The 15,484-nt window shown below is 38.5% G+C and overlaps 1 protein-coding gene across 2 annotated transcripts in view; it reads right to left on the bottom strand.

Annotated features, from left to right (window-relative positions):
* hk2 (hexokinase 2) overlaps nt 1–15,163 on the bottom strand; it is a 45,830-nt gene extending 30,667 nt beyond the window's left edge. Inside the window, exons 1-3 of one of the 2 annotated variants that reach the window (XM_032578377.1) lie at nt 14,858–15,163; nt 9,443–9,605; nt 5,335–5,483 (exon numbers count right to left, since the gene is read on the bottom strand). In XM_032578377.1, coding sequence (XP_032434268.1) covers nt 5,335–5,483; nt 9,443–9,605 — 312 coding nt within the window. In that variant the 5' untranslated portion in view covers nt 14,858–15,163. The remainder of the gene's footprint in view (nt 1–5,334; nt 5,484–9,442; nt 9,606–14,857) is intronic. The other variant, XM_032578376.1, reaches the window with a different exon arrangement.
* Nucleotides 15,164–15,484: the final 321 nt, after the last annotated feature.

The raw sequence follows: 15,484 nt of genomic DNA, 5'->3' as shown, positions 1-15,484 counted from the left end.
ATTAAATGTGTGATTCGCAGTGTTTCAGTGGTAAAACAAAACCCTGTTGAAACCGATCTGTTCATGTGAACCCCAAGTCTTTTCAAAGTCTTTGAGGGCTGTGAGGTTAATGTAGTGTGTCCCCAGCTTTAGGGCTTCTTCACGCTCTTTGAGCAGCTGACCTGGAGGCTGTCAGAAAATAAACTTTTAGAGACATTCTTCCATGACGGAAGTGCTACACTGGAAACTACTTACAAGTAAAAGTGCAAATAAACATTTAAAAAATGAAGAGTTTAGAATATTAGAATACACTTGGAGTCAAATGCTTGATAATGACGCAAACTCGCCACTTTTTGTCTTCTTGTTCTTAGACAGCAAGACGAGATATAACAGGTTTGAAACAACATCGCTGTGTTCAGATTGATGTATGAACTCAGCTCTTACTGCATTAGCATACTCCCACACACAGTGCTGCCCCTCTCTCCTCAGATCGCACCGTAAGTTTTTCATCTGACCAAGGTCTGTGGACTGAGACGACCATAAAAATAAACAAATATTGATTTCATGTCTGCCAACGACTGAAATAAACATTTTATTATGAAATCAGTGACATCTGGTGTACATCGATCCCTGCGTCGCTGCAGGTTAGTCTGTAGGTCTGATCATTTGATTTTTATCTTCAGATCTATTCATATTTAACAGCTATCAGTTAGTCATTATATTTAATTCGCCATCCTAAAAACACTTCCCGGTTTAAAGTATTGCATTTCTGATTGAACCAAAGTGTTCCATTAAAGTGTTGATGACGAAAATAACACCAGTTTATCCCAGTCTTCATATTATCCACCTCATTATATTTTGCACTGTACATGTCTGAGAGTTTTCTCCTCCTCATTATGACGTCACTAATGTCACTTTGGTAGCATAACAAATTTTACCACGCTGCAGTACGCTGACAACATGCTAGCTAATGTAAAAACGGCGAGCTGCTACGGCCACAAGCTTAAAGGCCGGTCCATCTTTCTGCAGTCAAGTTGCGTGTGTATGCGCCGTGTTTGCAGAACATGACAGGAAACATTTTTTGAATCAGAGTATTACAGATATGTTACGTAAATAATAGCAGTGATGTAGTTGAGGGGGCTGCGGTCCCTGATATGCCTCTCTTTGCTGCAATTCTCCAACAATGAGATTTGGAGACGTTATTCACCTGCAACACCATCCTCCTCACCGTGCGCTGTGACATTACAAAGTCAACCCGCCACAGTTCAAGGTGCCTGGAAGTTTTATTGGGTCTCTTATTGTAGATATGGACAAGTTTAGGCTAGTGGCCATTTGGTTTGGCTTTGTCCTGCCTATCACAGAGCAACACACATCCGTCTCCTTGAATGGCATGTTGTCTAAAGTGTCTAAAAGTATACGGTTTTTGCAACACATTATGTTTATGTTCTGGGAAAAATGGAGACATGAAATCCTAATAAAAAGTTCCTCAAACCTCTGATTGACTTAAACAGTAGAGTACAGAAATTGCATTTCATCTCCAAGACAAACATTAGAGAAATTCTTCTCGGTATACTTTCTTGTAAAATCCATAGCAACAGTCTTGTTCGGCGTATATAATGGGCATTGTGTACATGTTACAAAGACACCCAGCGGTAAACGGTGTTTCTATTCTTTTATTGATATTGCTGTACACTGAATATACTCTCTAATTGTAGGACTTCACAGCAAGAGGGGAAATAAAAACTTTCATCTAAAGTATTCTAACTATTTATATTCCTTATGGACCAAGTCTGTGCTGGAAATCCATAACAAAGTTTTAATCAGTGTCAAACTGAACAGTTTACTCAACTATTATTTGTTTTATACAGTGAAGACAACCCACAGACTGTACTGGAACATTCACTCTAATAAAGTTCATCGCTGTGTGAAAGTTTGAGAAGCAAATTAAATTTACTTTCATCCAAGTAACTTTGGCTCCACACAACCTAACATGATGACAGCAGCAGCAACTTTATTTCCCCCAGCGACTAATGCGAAGGCAGCGAAGACGTCAGTATGAGCTCAACGAAACGTACCGACTTACGCTTCAATTAGAAGCAGGGCTTTTCAGGCCGGCATGTACAATTTTAACTGCCTGTCTGCTTCAATTTGCTTTGCAATAAAAGCTTTCTGAACTAACAGAATAACTAGAGTGTATAAAAAAAGCAAAAGGGAAACATTTAGTATTGAAAAAGGAAATAAAGTGCCCTGTTTTCCTAATTAAACTATCACTTAAATCATGTGTTGGTACAACACTGCCTTTTTGGAGCGCCATAATCTCATTTAGAGTTGAAATAAATATGACTGGATTAATAACGTGTCAGACATAAACACTGTGTAGTCTTATACTATTTCATTATGATTTCTCATGAGTCAAACCTTCTTGTGTCTTTTAAAGAGAATCTAGAAGCTGCTCATAACAAGCAGATTGAAACAAATTAAGAGTAGGATTTTAATTTAATTAATATATCAACTAATTTATTTAGGAATTACACATCATCCTGCATATTGTGTCTTTGTTTTAGCCATTCTGTCTTGCTCTTTTTATTATCATTAATCTTGGAAAAAGGGAAACAAGCTGAAACGAAATCCTCCTCATTGAAACGACTTGGTAAAAAAAATATTTTAAAATTTATACGAAGGTTACTGAAAATATCACTTCAAAGCTCATGGAAATGAGCAACAACAGATTTTAAACCATCCAGCTGGAGTAAACATTACAATTCATTTACTGGCATTTCAAAGCCAGTAAATTAATTCTTTCGCTGCTCTATCGCACGTTCTTACACAGGAACAGCAAAAGCACGTTATGTACGTACACCTTCCTGCACAGTCTGTGCCTGGAGATATTCTGACACCAACAGCGCAACAATGTGACTCTGCCAACTCTTCAGCTGCCACGGAAATCTGCAAGCTGCATGGGATTTGTTAATGAGCGACAGCTGAAATAAAGTGGTCCCCTTTCTGTTTGTTTGCCAACAATACCAATACGTCCTAAGAGGCACAGTCGCCCCCTCACTTTTAACCCCGGCTTGAAAAGGAGGTGGGAGCTCGCGAAATGACCGCTTCTGGCGGCGAAACACAATAATGTTTGTGTACACTGCACATTAGTGGAAGCAAAAACAGATTTCCTTCGCCGCTTGTAGGTCTCGGCTCTGAAAGAGACTGTGGGCGGCTGGGGTAATTGAGAGAAACAAACTGCTGAAGGCGACCCGAAGAAGACGCTGCTCATGAGAATCCCTCCAGACGCCAACAGGTCGGCTCAAACATCATTATTTCGCTGTGCGTCTAAGAGCCAAAGCCCCCCACACATATCATGCATTATGGTAACACCGTTCTTCAGTTACCCCCCCTCAGTTGCTCTCAAAGAACATCTTAGGATGGCAAGCTGACCGTGGATACGTCTATTGGGATTTTACACAGAGGACTCACAAAATAGCGGTGAAATAGAATCAAAAGGAGAGATGTTTTTTTTTCCCAATTCATACAAACAAAAAAGGTCAAGTGCTTTTGTATTCTGACATAAGGTCAAAACAAATCAGAGCGGAGCAAGAAGAGGCAATAAACGATGTAAGAGACATTTGTAATACTTTTGAGTTAATTAAAAAAAAAAGGTTTCTTTATGTAAACAAAAGTTTTACAGATCACAAACTGTGCTTTAAAGGGGAAGTATTAAGTGTTTTTCAGGCATACAGTGCCATTTTATAGCATAATCAAGTAACTATGTTATCTTTAGTTGTAATAAAGCTACATATACCAAGTATGACTTAAAAGAAATTTTACTCCCCTATTTAATGCGTTGAAATTGGGCCTCTGTCTCTTTAAGGACCTCTTTCTGAAACTCCCTTTTCAGTAAGTCAACAAGGCTCCTCTATTAACTCTACACCAAACTTTTTTCCAGTATTTCACAGAAGTAGCTCGTACATTGATAATAACTGTCTTTTAATGGTGTATTAGATTAAAATTAGTTCCAATCAATAAACTAACAACATCTGCTAAGTTCTTCTGTTAGTGGTGTAGCCAGGCTGCCATCCAGCAGAGGGCGCCATGTGTCAGACTTGGAGCCAGTGGATACAGGAATAAAGATGGCGGAGCCTTACCAGAACGGGAAAGAAAAACGGTCCAAACAGAGTCCGGTGTGGGATACAAAGTACATTTTATGCGATTCTATTTTGAAATATGTCCAAGTTAATGTGAGAAAGCCACAATTTTCTGTTTTTTCAGCCAGTACTTAACACAACCGACGCAAAAGGATGTTAAAATTTTAAGAATTTTTTCAATTCAGCATATTCTGAAAAATTTTTCCCTTAATGTTATTGAAAGAGAAAATTTCATAAAAGAGAAAATTCTGTTTTTTTAAGAAAATCGCCACTTATCAGTTAATCGTTAGTCGATTGATAAGATCAACCAACTTCAGATTAACTCATTAATCGATATCTTTATATTTTTGCAAGCCGCTGTGAACGCACTGACATTTTCCACAACACTTGTCGGAACTGTGGTGGGTGGAAGTGAGCTGCTCATATTCTGCGGAGAAGCAGGACAAGACACCAAAATGTCTGACGCCGACTGGGAAGGCAATAAAAAAGGGACTCTTTTATTACTTCTCCGCTTCCTTCACAGACAGATCTAAATGAAGCCCTCATTAACAATGCAAATGGCAGCATCGACTAAAAGGCGTCTCTTCAAGAGCCTGCTGAAATCATTAAATTTACAAAACTCATTCAGGGACTGCAACGTTAGAGACTGGTGTGATCGTTGCTCCGAGTTGCTGCTACTCCGAGCAAAAAACCACGAAGCTGCCAACATCTTATGTCTATTTTTTTTTTGCACTTTATGCACTTCAGCCGGGTTTCTTTTCTCCCGCTGGGTGTGTCAGTGAGAGGGCTTACTTTGATAGGCTGCTCAGCACTGCAAATTACGGCGAAAAAAAAAAAAGGACAACAGAGAGAAACAGGAAATCAACATGTCACAAATGTTTTTAGAGAAGAAAATTAACAGCATCTGATAACTTCTGTATGGAATTGTCTCGGGTTTTTTTTTGAGTCTACAGGGCATCAACATGTCATCTTTTGCATGGGGAGGTTTGGTGCATGGAAGCCAATAGACATGGCAGTGACCACCTGTCACAACAACAGCCAATTATCATCATGGAGGAAAACATGTAACCCCAGCATGAGGAGCAGAGCAGAGCTCAGCAGACATGACAGGCAAAACAACCAAAAACAGGACAGGAAAGAGCTGGTCAGTGACAAAAAAAATAAACAAATCTTCTTTCCTGGACAACATGTGGGGGAGGGGGAGAGAGGGGCTTACCTCAGAGCCGCTGCCCCTCATGACGAGCTCAGGAATATCATAAATCTGGCTTTCCATCTCCACCTTCTGGTTGCCGTTGCCCTTCACTTTGACCAGCAGGATTCGGAAGTTGGATCCGCCGAGGTCGAGAGCCAGGAACTCGCCTTGTTCTGTCATCATAAAGAAAATTAAATTCAGCACTTAAAGATGAATCAGCTTTACTGGGTAGGATAAAACAAACAAGAAATTTGACTTTGGGTCCACACGCTCACATTGCACCAGCATTGAGCATGAATATATAAAACTTCAGAGGAAATAAAATAAAGTGTTAAAAAAACAATATGTCCACATTATCCACAAAAATATGTGGATAATGTGGGGGGAAAAAAACATATGTGCAAATAGCAGGCAATATTCTATTTTCAAACATCCGGTTCAGTTCATCATTTCCAAGAATCATATTTGTTAAAATGATTCTTGGAAAGATAAAAGTTGAAAAAATATATATATTTTTTTTGTTTGTTTGTTAGCACTTTAGCAACCAAGAATCTGAAAAGAGTAGGAAGCATCTAACTTTAGTCCTTTACTTCGGTGGAACCACCATTCTTAAAAGCTGCAGGCATTTCTGAGGGATGCATTTATCAGCAAATCTTTTTTTATTTATTTATTTTTTACTATTATTTTTCCTAAATAAATAAAAGAAATCTTTAAACAGCAATTTTTAAATCTTGCTAGAGATTCATAAAAAGAGTCTGGCCTGGACTTTGGGCCATTTAAATAAGAATGTTGCTTTCACCTAAACGGTTCCATTGCTGCTCTGGCTGTTTCACGTTGTCGTCCTGCTAGAAGGTGAATCTCAGCCCCACTCAAGTCTTTTTCAGCCTCCAACAGGTTTTCTTCAAGGACTGGCATGTATTTAGCTCCTGACCAGCTTCCCTTTCCCATCATGTCAAACTAAAAACAGTACCGTTACCAAGGGAACAAATAGTTAGTTTTCGGTCAGCATAAAGATTTCATGCTGCTGTTGCTAACGTAACCTACATACGAGCATGTCTTGTCGAAACCCCAAACTAAACTTCTTAAAGGGGCAGTATTATGCAAAATTGACATTTTTGAGCTTTGCATCATGTTATAATGTTATTCCCTCATCAAAAACATACCAGGAGTGTTGCTTTGATTCTTTCTTGCATGTTTGAGAAATCTTTTAATCTCCATGGCAACCACTTAGCCATGCCAAACTCCCCCTGGCCTGTCTGCTGTGGTCTCTGGTGGTCATCATGCTGTACAGCTGTATTAATATTCAGATTAAATTACACACAGGAGGACTCTGCTTACTAGTTAACGGACTTCCAAAGGTCATCAGTTGCACTGAATTTAATTTATCAGAGTAAAGAGGCGTGTATACAGGTACTAGTACACGCAACACTCTTCAAATTTGGCAAACCATGTCTAACTTTCTTTTGATTTCAGAGCTATGCTTTACTTTATGTTGGTGTTTTTCTTAAAATTCAAATAAAATCTTCAATCTGTGGCTGTGATGTGACACAATAAGGAAAAGTTCAAGAATGATGAATGCTTCTGTAAGGCACCATACCTGCTTCCTGACTCCTGGCTTGCAGCAAAGCAAATTACCCATCAGTCAATTACATCAACTAATCTTTACAGTCCTAAACCCAAGGTAAGTTTTAACATGCCAACTACACAGTGATATAGAGAGTGAGCATTTGAAATGCAATGTTAGGCTGCTAGAAAGTCTCTACAGTTTGACACACGTTTGGTTTGTATTTGAGATCGGAACAATAAGGATGCAGTCTATTTCAGTCTCTTTTTCTTAAAAACACCTAAATGCATGCCAGCTGCGTCCTGATCCAAAAGCAACAATTCAGGCTGAAAGCGAATAAAAATAAAGTCAAGCAGGTTGAATGGCAAAACAAAACAAAACAAAAAACAGTGAACAAAAGGAAGAATGAAGTTGACACTTGATGTCTTTAAAACCCTTAATCTGGAAGAAATAAGAACCAACTTCCATGTCTTGTCTGGTCTTGGGTTTCTAAACGTATTTTAATTTGACACTGCTGCTTTTTAAAATGCAAACCACAAATTTAAATAATCTCAAGTCAGTTAGAACTCAATCAACTGACCTGTCATGTCAAATTTTATTATTATTGTTATTTGATTCCTTGTCCTGGTGAAAAAAAGGGAAAGAAAAATCAACCTATACTCTAATTTTAAGTCTCTAGGGCTGACATGTATTCAGCTCCTTTATTCTCAGCAGAATGAACCTAAATGAATGAACATCATTCAGCACTTCCTAAGTAACATCCACGACCATTTTCAGTTCGCTTTACTTTTGTACAATGGTTTAGCCGATTAATGAAATCTCATCAAACCTGACATCTGTGCTAACCACTGCTGCAACGTAATAAAATCAAAATATCAGAAAATGTCAACAGTCCTCATCTAAACTATGCAGAGAATATGCAACAGTTGCAGTTATTAAAAGAAGATTGGCTTTATTTCCTCAGTAGGTTTTCCTCCCTAAGTGTTTTAGTGTACGTTTCTTCGGCTTTGTCGTTGACTTGGTCTAAAAGGACTTCCTGGTTTTCACTCACATCATTATGGAAAAACAAGGTGTGTGTTGGTGGGGAGAACAATTTAATCTTCAAAACGCAAAAATTCAAGTAAACGGTAAAATCAATATATCACCCAGCTCTACTGTCAATTTAAAAAAAAAAGAAAAGAAAAAAAGAACACTCACCACTGCTGTCCGACATATTATTCCTTAATTACATCCAATGCACCAGATAATCAACAGCAACTGGACTTTTAAGGTGAAAATGTTCCCAAAACTTTCAGGCAAACTCCAGAACACACAAAGCAATCGGAGCGATTTGAGAGGCTGAGCACAGCAGGTTCTGAAGACGGGAACCCGTCGGCTCCAACCAGCAGAATCATTCAACGTAAGCAACGCTGCCGCTAGTCTAGAGGAGTACAGAAGCAGCACTGCCTCCTGCCTCCTGGAGGCAGGTGAGGGGCTTCATATCTACAACTCATAAAAACTTCATATTGAACTGGAGCGTCGGCGATCCACCTCAACTTCAGGGGAAAGGAACTGCGGCTGCGGATGGTGTGCTTACTGGGATGTGTGGAGTTACTTTTCTGATAGTATTTTTACTTGCACAATGTTTCGTTTGACCATGACCTTCCCCTACAGAGGTGCAAAGGTCACAAAAACGTTGTGACGTGTTGTGACATGTTTACAGACATGTCAAAAATCATTTAATTTATGGTTTCGCTTCTGGGTGTTGTGTTTTATTTTTGAATATTTACAATATCTTCCAGTTCCTGTGTTGGCCGTTCTTTACAAAATTAGAGTTTATTGTTCTTTGAGAGAGCAAATTTGCATTATTATGCCATTATGAACATGCTACCTCAAAACGACAACACTGTCATTAATCGCAATAGTTACCGGGACGATTTATCGTCCAGGACAATTTGTTACCGTTTTTGGTTGTAATGTGAAAGATGTGAAAAAGTTTAATTGTTATGAATAAACACTTCATAGGCTGGCTCCTGGTAACACAGATCCAAGACCAATCAAGACCACAGATCCAATCATTTGAAGATGCCTGTTAAGGTTTATTTCTCAAGTTTAAATCCCTTTAATCAAACAATTGAGAGATAAGTGGTGGTGTGAAAACCATCTTCTCAAAAAAAATACTCAACTACAATGAACAAACTAAAAAAAGAAGAAAATAAAAGCTAGTCGTAAAATTAAAAAAATTAAAAGGGCCTTCAAATTGACATTCACACTTTGTGTACTTTATGCTCCATAATGAATTAATAAAAGGAACATTTGATAGCTCAAATTGTCGCATCTCTGTTTCAGACTAAAGATCTTAAAAATGTATTTTCTGGCAAAAAAAAAAAGAAAAGAAAATCTTTGAAAGGCCTTCTCTTCCCATTCTTCTGGGCATTTTGAACAGATTTTGTGTTATTGTGGGCTGCCAGCTCTCTCCAAAAGAACTGCTTAGAGTTGGACAAGGACTCAGCTTGTGTTTAGAGGAGCAATTTTCAAAAACAGATTTGCAAAGGGAAAAAACGAAGAAGAAGAAAAAAAAAGAATTACCTGTTCCATCAGGAGTGGAACGCACAAACGTTGGCAGCATCTTGACGGCGGCTGTGGGATTTGTGTCTCTGCATAAGCCTTTGTCCATCTCTCGACGAAATCTCACTGACAACTCCATCAAAGTCTTGTCTGACAGGCGGAACTGGTGCAGGTATTTGTCCATCTAAGAACAAGGACAGGCAATGTACTGCTATGACAAAAGTAGTAAAAATACATTTTTATCTGTAGTTGAAGCGTTAGCTCTCTGGGGAACTTTGTGCAGCCCAGCTGTGCACAAAGCTGAATTCTGGCTTTGTGCATCAAAGATCGAAGTGGGAAGGACTACAGCCAGGATCTTTTTCCAAGACACCCATTAAAATTAGTTTAATGCTTAAGTTTGAACACGTGTGGTGAAATAGGAGCTACGAAGTCGGAATAACTGAGCTGGACGACTGAGATGGGTATGTTGTGCCAATTGTAGTCACTTTAGTTATTGTGAGAAAGTAAATAAGTGTTTAGTAGAGGCATTTATTTTTTGTGGTAACTTTGTTTATAGCATGCTCCTATTAACTCTGTTCTTTATGACTTGCAGGAATACAAGTCTTCCTGTTGAACATCTGTTCAGAGGACAGATTAAGGCCAAGTTTTGTCCTCTTTAATCAAAGTCCAGTTCGTTTGGGGATTTGCGAATTCGCAATCCAGTTCTGACAAGGATCACAAATGCGAACGCTAGTCCGCCTGAAAACCACGGCCTCGGTTCGGCTGAAGTGAACTGAGACCGAGGTTCACTATGTCAATACCAGATAATCAAAGACAACTTCAAAAGCCGAAAGCGAACTATAGCACAGGGCATTCTGGGTAATTGCAAGCAAAACAAACGCGAGAGTCCAGCACTAGAGGAAGAAATGGCTCGTGATCTTTTGCCTAAAACAAAAGACAAATCCTACAGTCGCTAAAATCTGACACTATTCCACTTTTGTTTTTATTTTGCAAAGAAGCAAGTTGTTATCTTGTCTTCTTCTGAGTTTTATACGATGTTTCCTTCAGTGGTTCTTGGTGCAGCGCCACCACAAGCGAGGAGGGTTAACATGTTTTTCAAATGGAAAATCTAACAAATGTCGCAATCTTGGTTCCCAATCAAACAGAGTCTACTAGACTATCAGGTGTGAAAACACCCTTTGGTCTTCAAGTACGCTTGGTGCATGTGAATCTGTATGATCCATCTCTAAACCTGAAATTAACAATAGAAATGTTAGCTTTTTGGGTTTAACTTCACCTGCCCACAGAGTCCAACTGGTAGTCAAATTGCACTAAACTTTGTCAAGACTGATCAAAAATGCAAAAAAATAAAATAAAATATATACTTCATAATATTTTTTCCCCGTTTCCCTAAATTTGCATTTTAGTGAAACAAAATGCTGTGAGAAGAACCTTTAAAATTTGGCAAGCAAGAGCTACAGAGAGAATTACAGCTTTCTCGTGCCAAACACCCACACAAGCCCAGGCAGGTTGGCTACAGGCACCAATATTATAAAGCCCTTAACCCCCAAACGCTTCCAAAACTTTTTCCCGCTGCAGCTCTGCTTGTATCGATGACTGATGTATTCTGTTGACGCAGACATTTTTAATTGACGGAGATGGCAGCTGTGTTTGGTTTTCCTCCGTAGCACTAATTGCAACTGCTTATGCTGCAAAATTTAGGTTCTGAGGCAGTTCACCCTGCCTCAGAACCTAAAGGACACAAACTATTGTGCATAATTACCTTTGTTTTTTGGGGGGTGGAGGGGACCCTTATCTTTCTTTTTAAAGGTGGAAGTATGGCAAAACAATTCGCTTTTCTCTTCTTGGAATAAGATCCTCACATTAAAGCAGAAAAACTGTGGAACATGTCTACAAGTTTTCCTTCAGGCTTGCAATATTATTACAATAAATGAGAGCTGCATTAAGGAAGTTACAACAATGGCTTTCACTCTGTCAAGTTTATTTCTAAAAATCATTTCCAAAAGCATCAAAAAGTATTAAAAAACCTAAACTAAAGAAGTAACTGCATGTAATTTTGTATGTAGTTGATCAATTAAATTACAACAGTTAAATAGATAAATTATGACAGGCGTTAGGGCCATGCTTGGTAATATAAATTTAAAAATAAAAGCGAGAACAAAGTCATAAAATTACAAGAATAAAGTTGTGGTATTGCAAAAATAAAGTCAAAATATGACTTTATTCTCATATTTTTATCATATTTTTCCTTAGCATGGTCCTAGTACTCAGTCTTAATAAATTAATAAGGTGGCTGGGGTTCATCTGATTATGTATCTGTTTTTTTTTTATTAAAAAAACTAAAATAAAACTGCATATTATCTTTCTGGTTTATTAGGAAAGTAAAGAAACTGTCCAAGGTCATTCCAGCACAAGGCTATAAACGTCAAGCTAAAACTTTTGATTAGCATTACAATAAATTGTTAATGACATTAGGGACGTTATTAAAACTTCGTCGATACTTTATCTCCCAGAGTTTCTGCATTGCCTTCACTCATCCAACACATGGTTTACTGGATTTTAGAAAGCTTTTTTTTTTTTTCATTTATTCTCTAAAACACATGAGGTGTTTGCAGAAACAGCAGGCTACCATACTCCACCAGCCTCTGGGCTACAAGATGGCAACTGCCACTTCTGCTCATTACTTGATTTTCTTTCGCAATTCCAATAAAATGCTGTGCAGACAAAACTTTCAGGAAGTTTTTTTTCCTTCTTCATAGAAAGAGCGTGGCCTTTGAAGATGCTTTTTGTTCTTTCAGCTCTTCTCTCTGCGGTATCACATCATTACTGGGCTGTCATCAGCCTCTGTAAAAGCCTTAATTCGGGTCAAGGATCCGTTTCAAAAGCTGCATTTCCATTTCAAATGTGCGCAGATCTTTGTCTATATTCAGCTACATCAACAAAACACAATTTCACAATTGCGGTGTTTCCAATAAATAAGAAATTAAATTAAAAATGACACGCGAATAAGCTAATTTACACAATAACTCCTTAAAAGTTATGGCAGCGACATCATTATTATTAGTTGAAAATGATCTAGAAACAACAGTGTCATCGTTTATCGTTTAACTTCTGGGACAATTTGTTGTCCAGCAAAATTTGTTATGGCGACTGAAGTAATTACAACTACATGATTCACCAGTGTAAAGTGTTAACGCTTGTCGTTTTCTTTTCCATGTGAAGACTCTGATGAGGAGTTTCTAAAATTTAGTTAGTTGAACAATCTAATTGGCCTTTAAAGACTGGATAAATAAAAAAATGTCAACCACCTATCTCATTGTTTGAACTCCAGGAAAGCAGAGAAATGGTAATTTGCTGTAGACACACCCTTCTTTACGCCTTAATGGCACATGTAGCTGAATAATCAAAACCAGAGCTTTCATATTTTATATTCTGGCATGTCGCAGCAGCCAAAGAGGCACACGCGTATTAATAATGTAGAGGAGTTCCCGCGGCTCGTATGTCACGGCTCACTGCAGTCTGTCGCAGTTTCTCGCCCCGGGGGGGGAGCGGCTGTCGTGAAACTTTTAGATGTACCCCGCCACAAACGCACCTGATTAAAATGAATGAGTCTTACTTGAGCTGCGGCCGAGCTTAATGTCAGCCCGACAGAGCTGACCGTTCATTTAAATAACGCGAGTTGGAACCTGTAAGCTTTCTGAAATATTCATGGCAGGGGGTCCCTGGAACTGAACAATCCTGCAAGAACTTTTGATGAAAAAAAAAAGAGAGAGAGATATCATTTGACATTCTGAGCTTCATATTGCTTGTTATTCTGTGACAAGTCATAACACCTGCTGTCAAAAGGGTATATTAGATCCAATCTAGTTATAAAATTGATTTAACCCACTTAGGTTGTGACAGACTGACAGATTTATCACACCAAAAGCAGAAACCGGAACTCTATTCTAGTAGCCAAATCAGGTTTAGCTGCAACTACCTTTATTGGATTGATAGGTCCTATACGGACCTATACGGAGTCACACTTTTTCCAAAACATTTTTGGTATATTTTCATCAAAATAAAAACGTAAATGAAAACATTTTTTATCTATTTTACCCAACAAAGAATGTCAACAATTTGATTTTATCTTCCAACATTTCAAAAAGTAGCAAGTGCAGAGCACACTGGAGATTCAACTAAGAAAATCATTCTAAAACAATAAAACATCATTACTGTGGAGTTGTTTTGTATGTAGACAGCATGTGTGTACGACTTGTATCTGGATGCACAGTAACAGCACACCTGTAGAGGAACGCTGACATGCTCTTTTCCATGTGCCATGTAGGCTGGCATTTCTGATGCTGTAACCGTCTCCGTTTGGGGATGGTTTACTACTCCAGGAAGCTGGATTTGCACTTCAGCCTATTTTCATTCATACCAAGAATGTTTACACAAAGCTATGCAACTTACTGCTCTTGAAAAATGCTTATGTGAACTTGTCGTTCTCCATTGTCACTGTAGCGGGAAAAAATAGCCAACTTTAGTGAGAGCTGGTCAAGGTTGAAGGGCGGTTCTGCTAAAAAAAAAAAAAAAAGTTGCAACATGTGGCTGGAAAGATCATTTGCTGGACTGCCAGCTCCAAGTTCGAAGACCAGTGAGATTTGCTGAATAATGTAGTTGTTGACCAGACTAACTACTACTAGCAGCACAAGCTAATAATGTTTCTCTCTCGATTTTTTTACCTACCAGGTTTGTAATCTTTTAACTGAACACATCTCTTCTGACTAGAAGTAATTTTAAGGTCGTAGAGTGGTGCAAGGCTGACTTCAATCTGAGGAGGGCGCAAAAGATTAGGGTGATGGCAAGGAGGCCTTTCAAACTCAAAGAGGTGGAGATCATCACCAATTAAAAATAATAAAAACACCACAGACATGTTTTTCCACTTATTATTGAGAAAGGTATACATAATTTAGAATACAATATTTGTTAAAATGGTGTTTGTTTTTTTTATTATAAATGGTACTTCTTGTACACTGCTGTATTGTCTCAATAGAGTTGTCAGTGTCCTTTCCTATCAGAAATTAGCAACTTTACATCAAAATCGACATAGGGAATGAATCATTTTTGGCCTAACTATTACAAAACTATAATAGGTAGTTTAAAGTTCTTAATTAAGAACTTTAATTAACTTAAGACAAATAGTGACGTAGCTTTAAGTCTTAAACTTTAAGAGTTGTCCCATTCTCCGAGTTGCTGCTCTTATGACTTCCTGTTCCTGCCCTTACAGATGTTACTGAGGTTGTCAACAAACGTTTGGATTATAGCGAAACCGACCTTTTTGACCTACTTTCACCGCCCAGCACCAGGAAACGAATTCTCAAGTCACATTGTGCTAATTTCGCCTCCAGTCCCCGCAAACACTCACACCGTGGATTCATTATTCCATACCGGTACTTACTTTTTGTGCGTGGTCATCATGGAGTTCAGCGGAGAGATTTGAGGCTAACATCTTCAGATGGAGTGAGGTGTAAACTTTGCGTCCTGCCCCCGCCGCTTTCCGTACACAACCGCGAAAAGGTTTTTACACGCACACGCACACGCACACACACAAAAGGACTTCTCCTTTGAGTAACGATAGCTAAACCGTTCTCTGTTTTCCCTTAGTTCCAAACACTGCTTCTTTGTAGTATGGTTAAATAAGAAAAGGGGCGGACTGTAGGAAGCAAGAAACTTCCAGCTTCCGTGAACTGGGTGGTGAAGTGACGTCATTCAAAAGTAAAAGCGCCGATTGGCTGTTAACGAGGAGCGACGTGTTCTGTTGTACGTGAGACAGAGCCTGCTAATAACGGCATCTTCCCCTCAAGTCACCTTTATGTTTATATCCGTAATATTTCGAACCATCACCTGAGACATTGGTTTTCAGCCTTTTTAAAATAAATAGAATCTGGAATAGTTTTCCACCCACTATTATCATTAGTTATTTTAATATTTCAGTAAGCTATGACAATCATGCCTTTTTGCTGTTTTTGTTATAAAAATAATCATAATTGATTGTCATATGTGTTAGGTTGAAGGATTTTT

The sequence above is a fragment of the Xiphophorus hellerii genome, chromosome 12 (assembly GCF_003331165.1).
Source record: "Xiphophorus hellerii strain 12219 chromosome 12, Xiphophorus_hellerii-4.1, whole genome shotgun sequence".
Lineage (NCBI taxonomy): Eukaryota > Metazoa > Chordata > Actinopteri > Cyprinodontiformes > Poeciliidae > Xiphophorus > Xiphophorus hellerii.
Note: the sequence above shows the minus strand (reverse complement) of the source record. Positions and strands in the feature narration are given on the sequence as shown.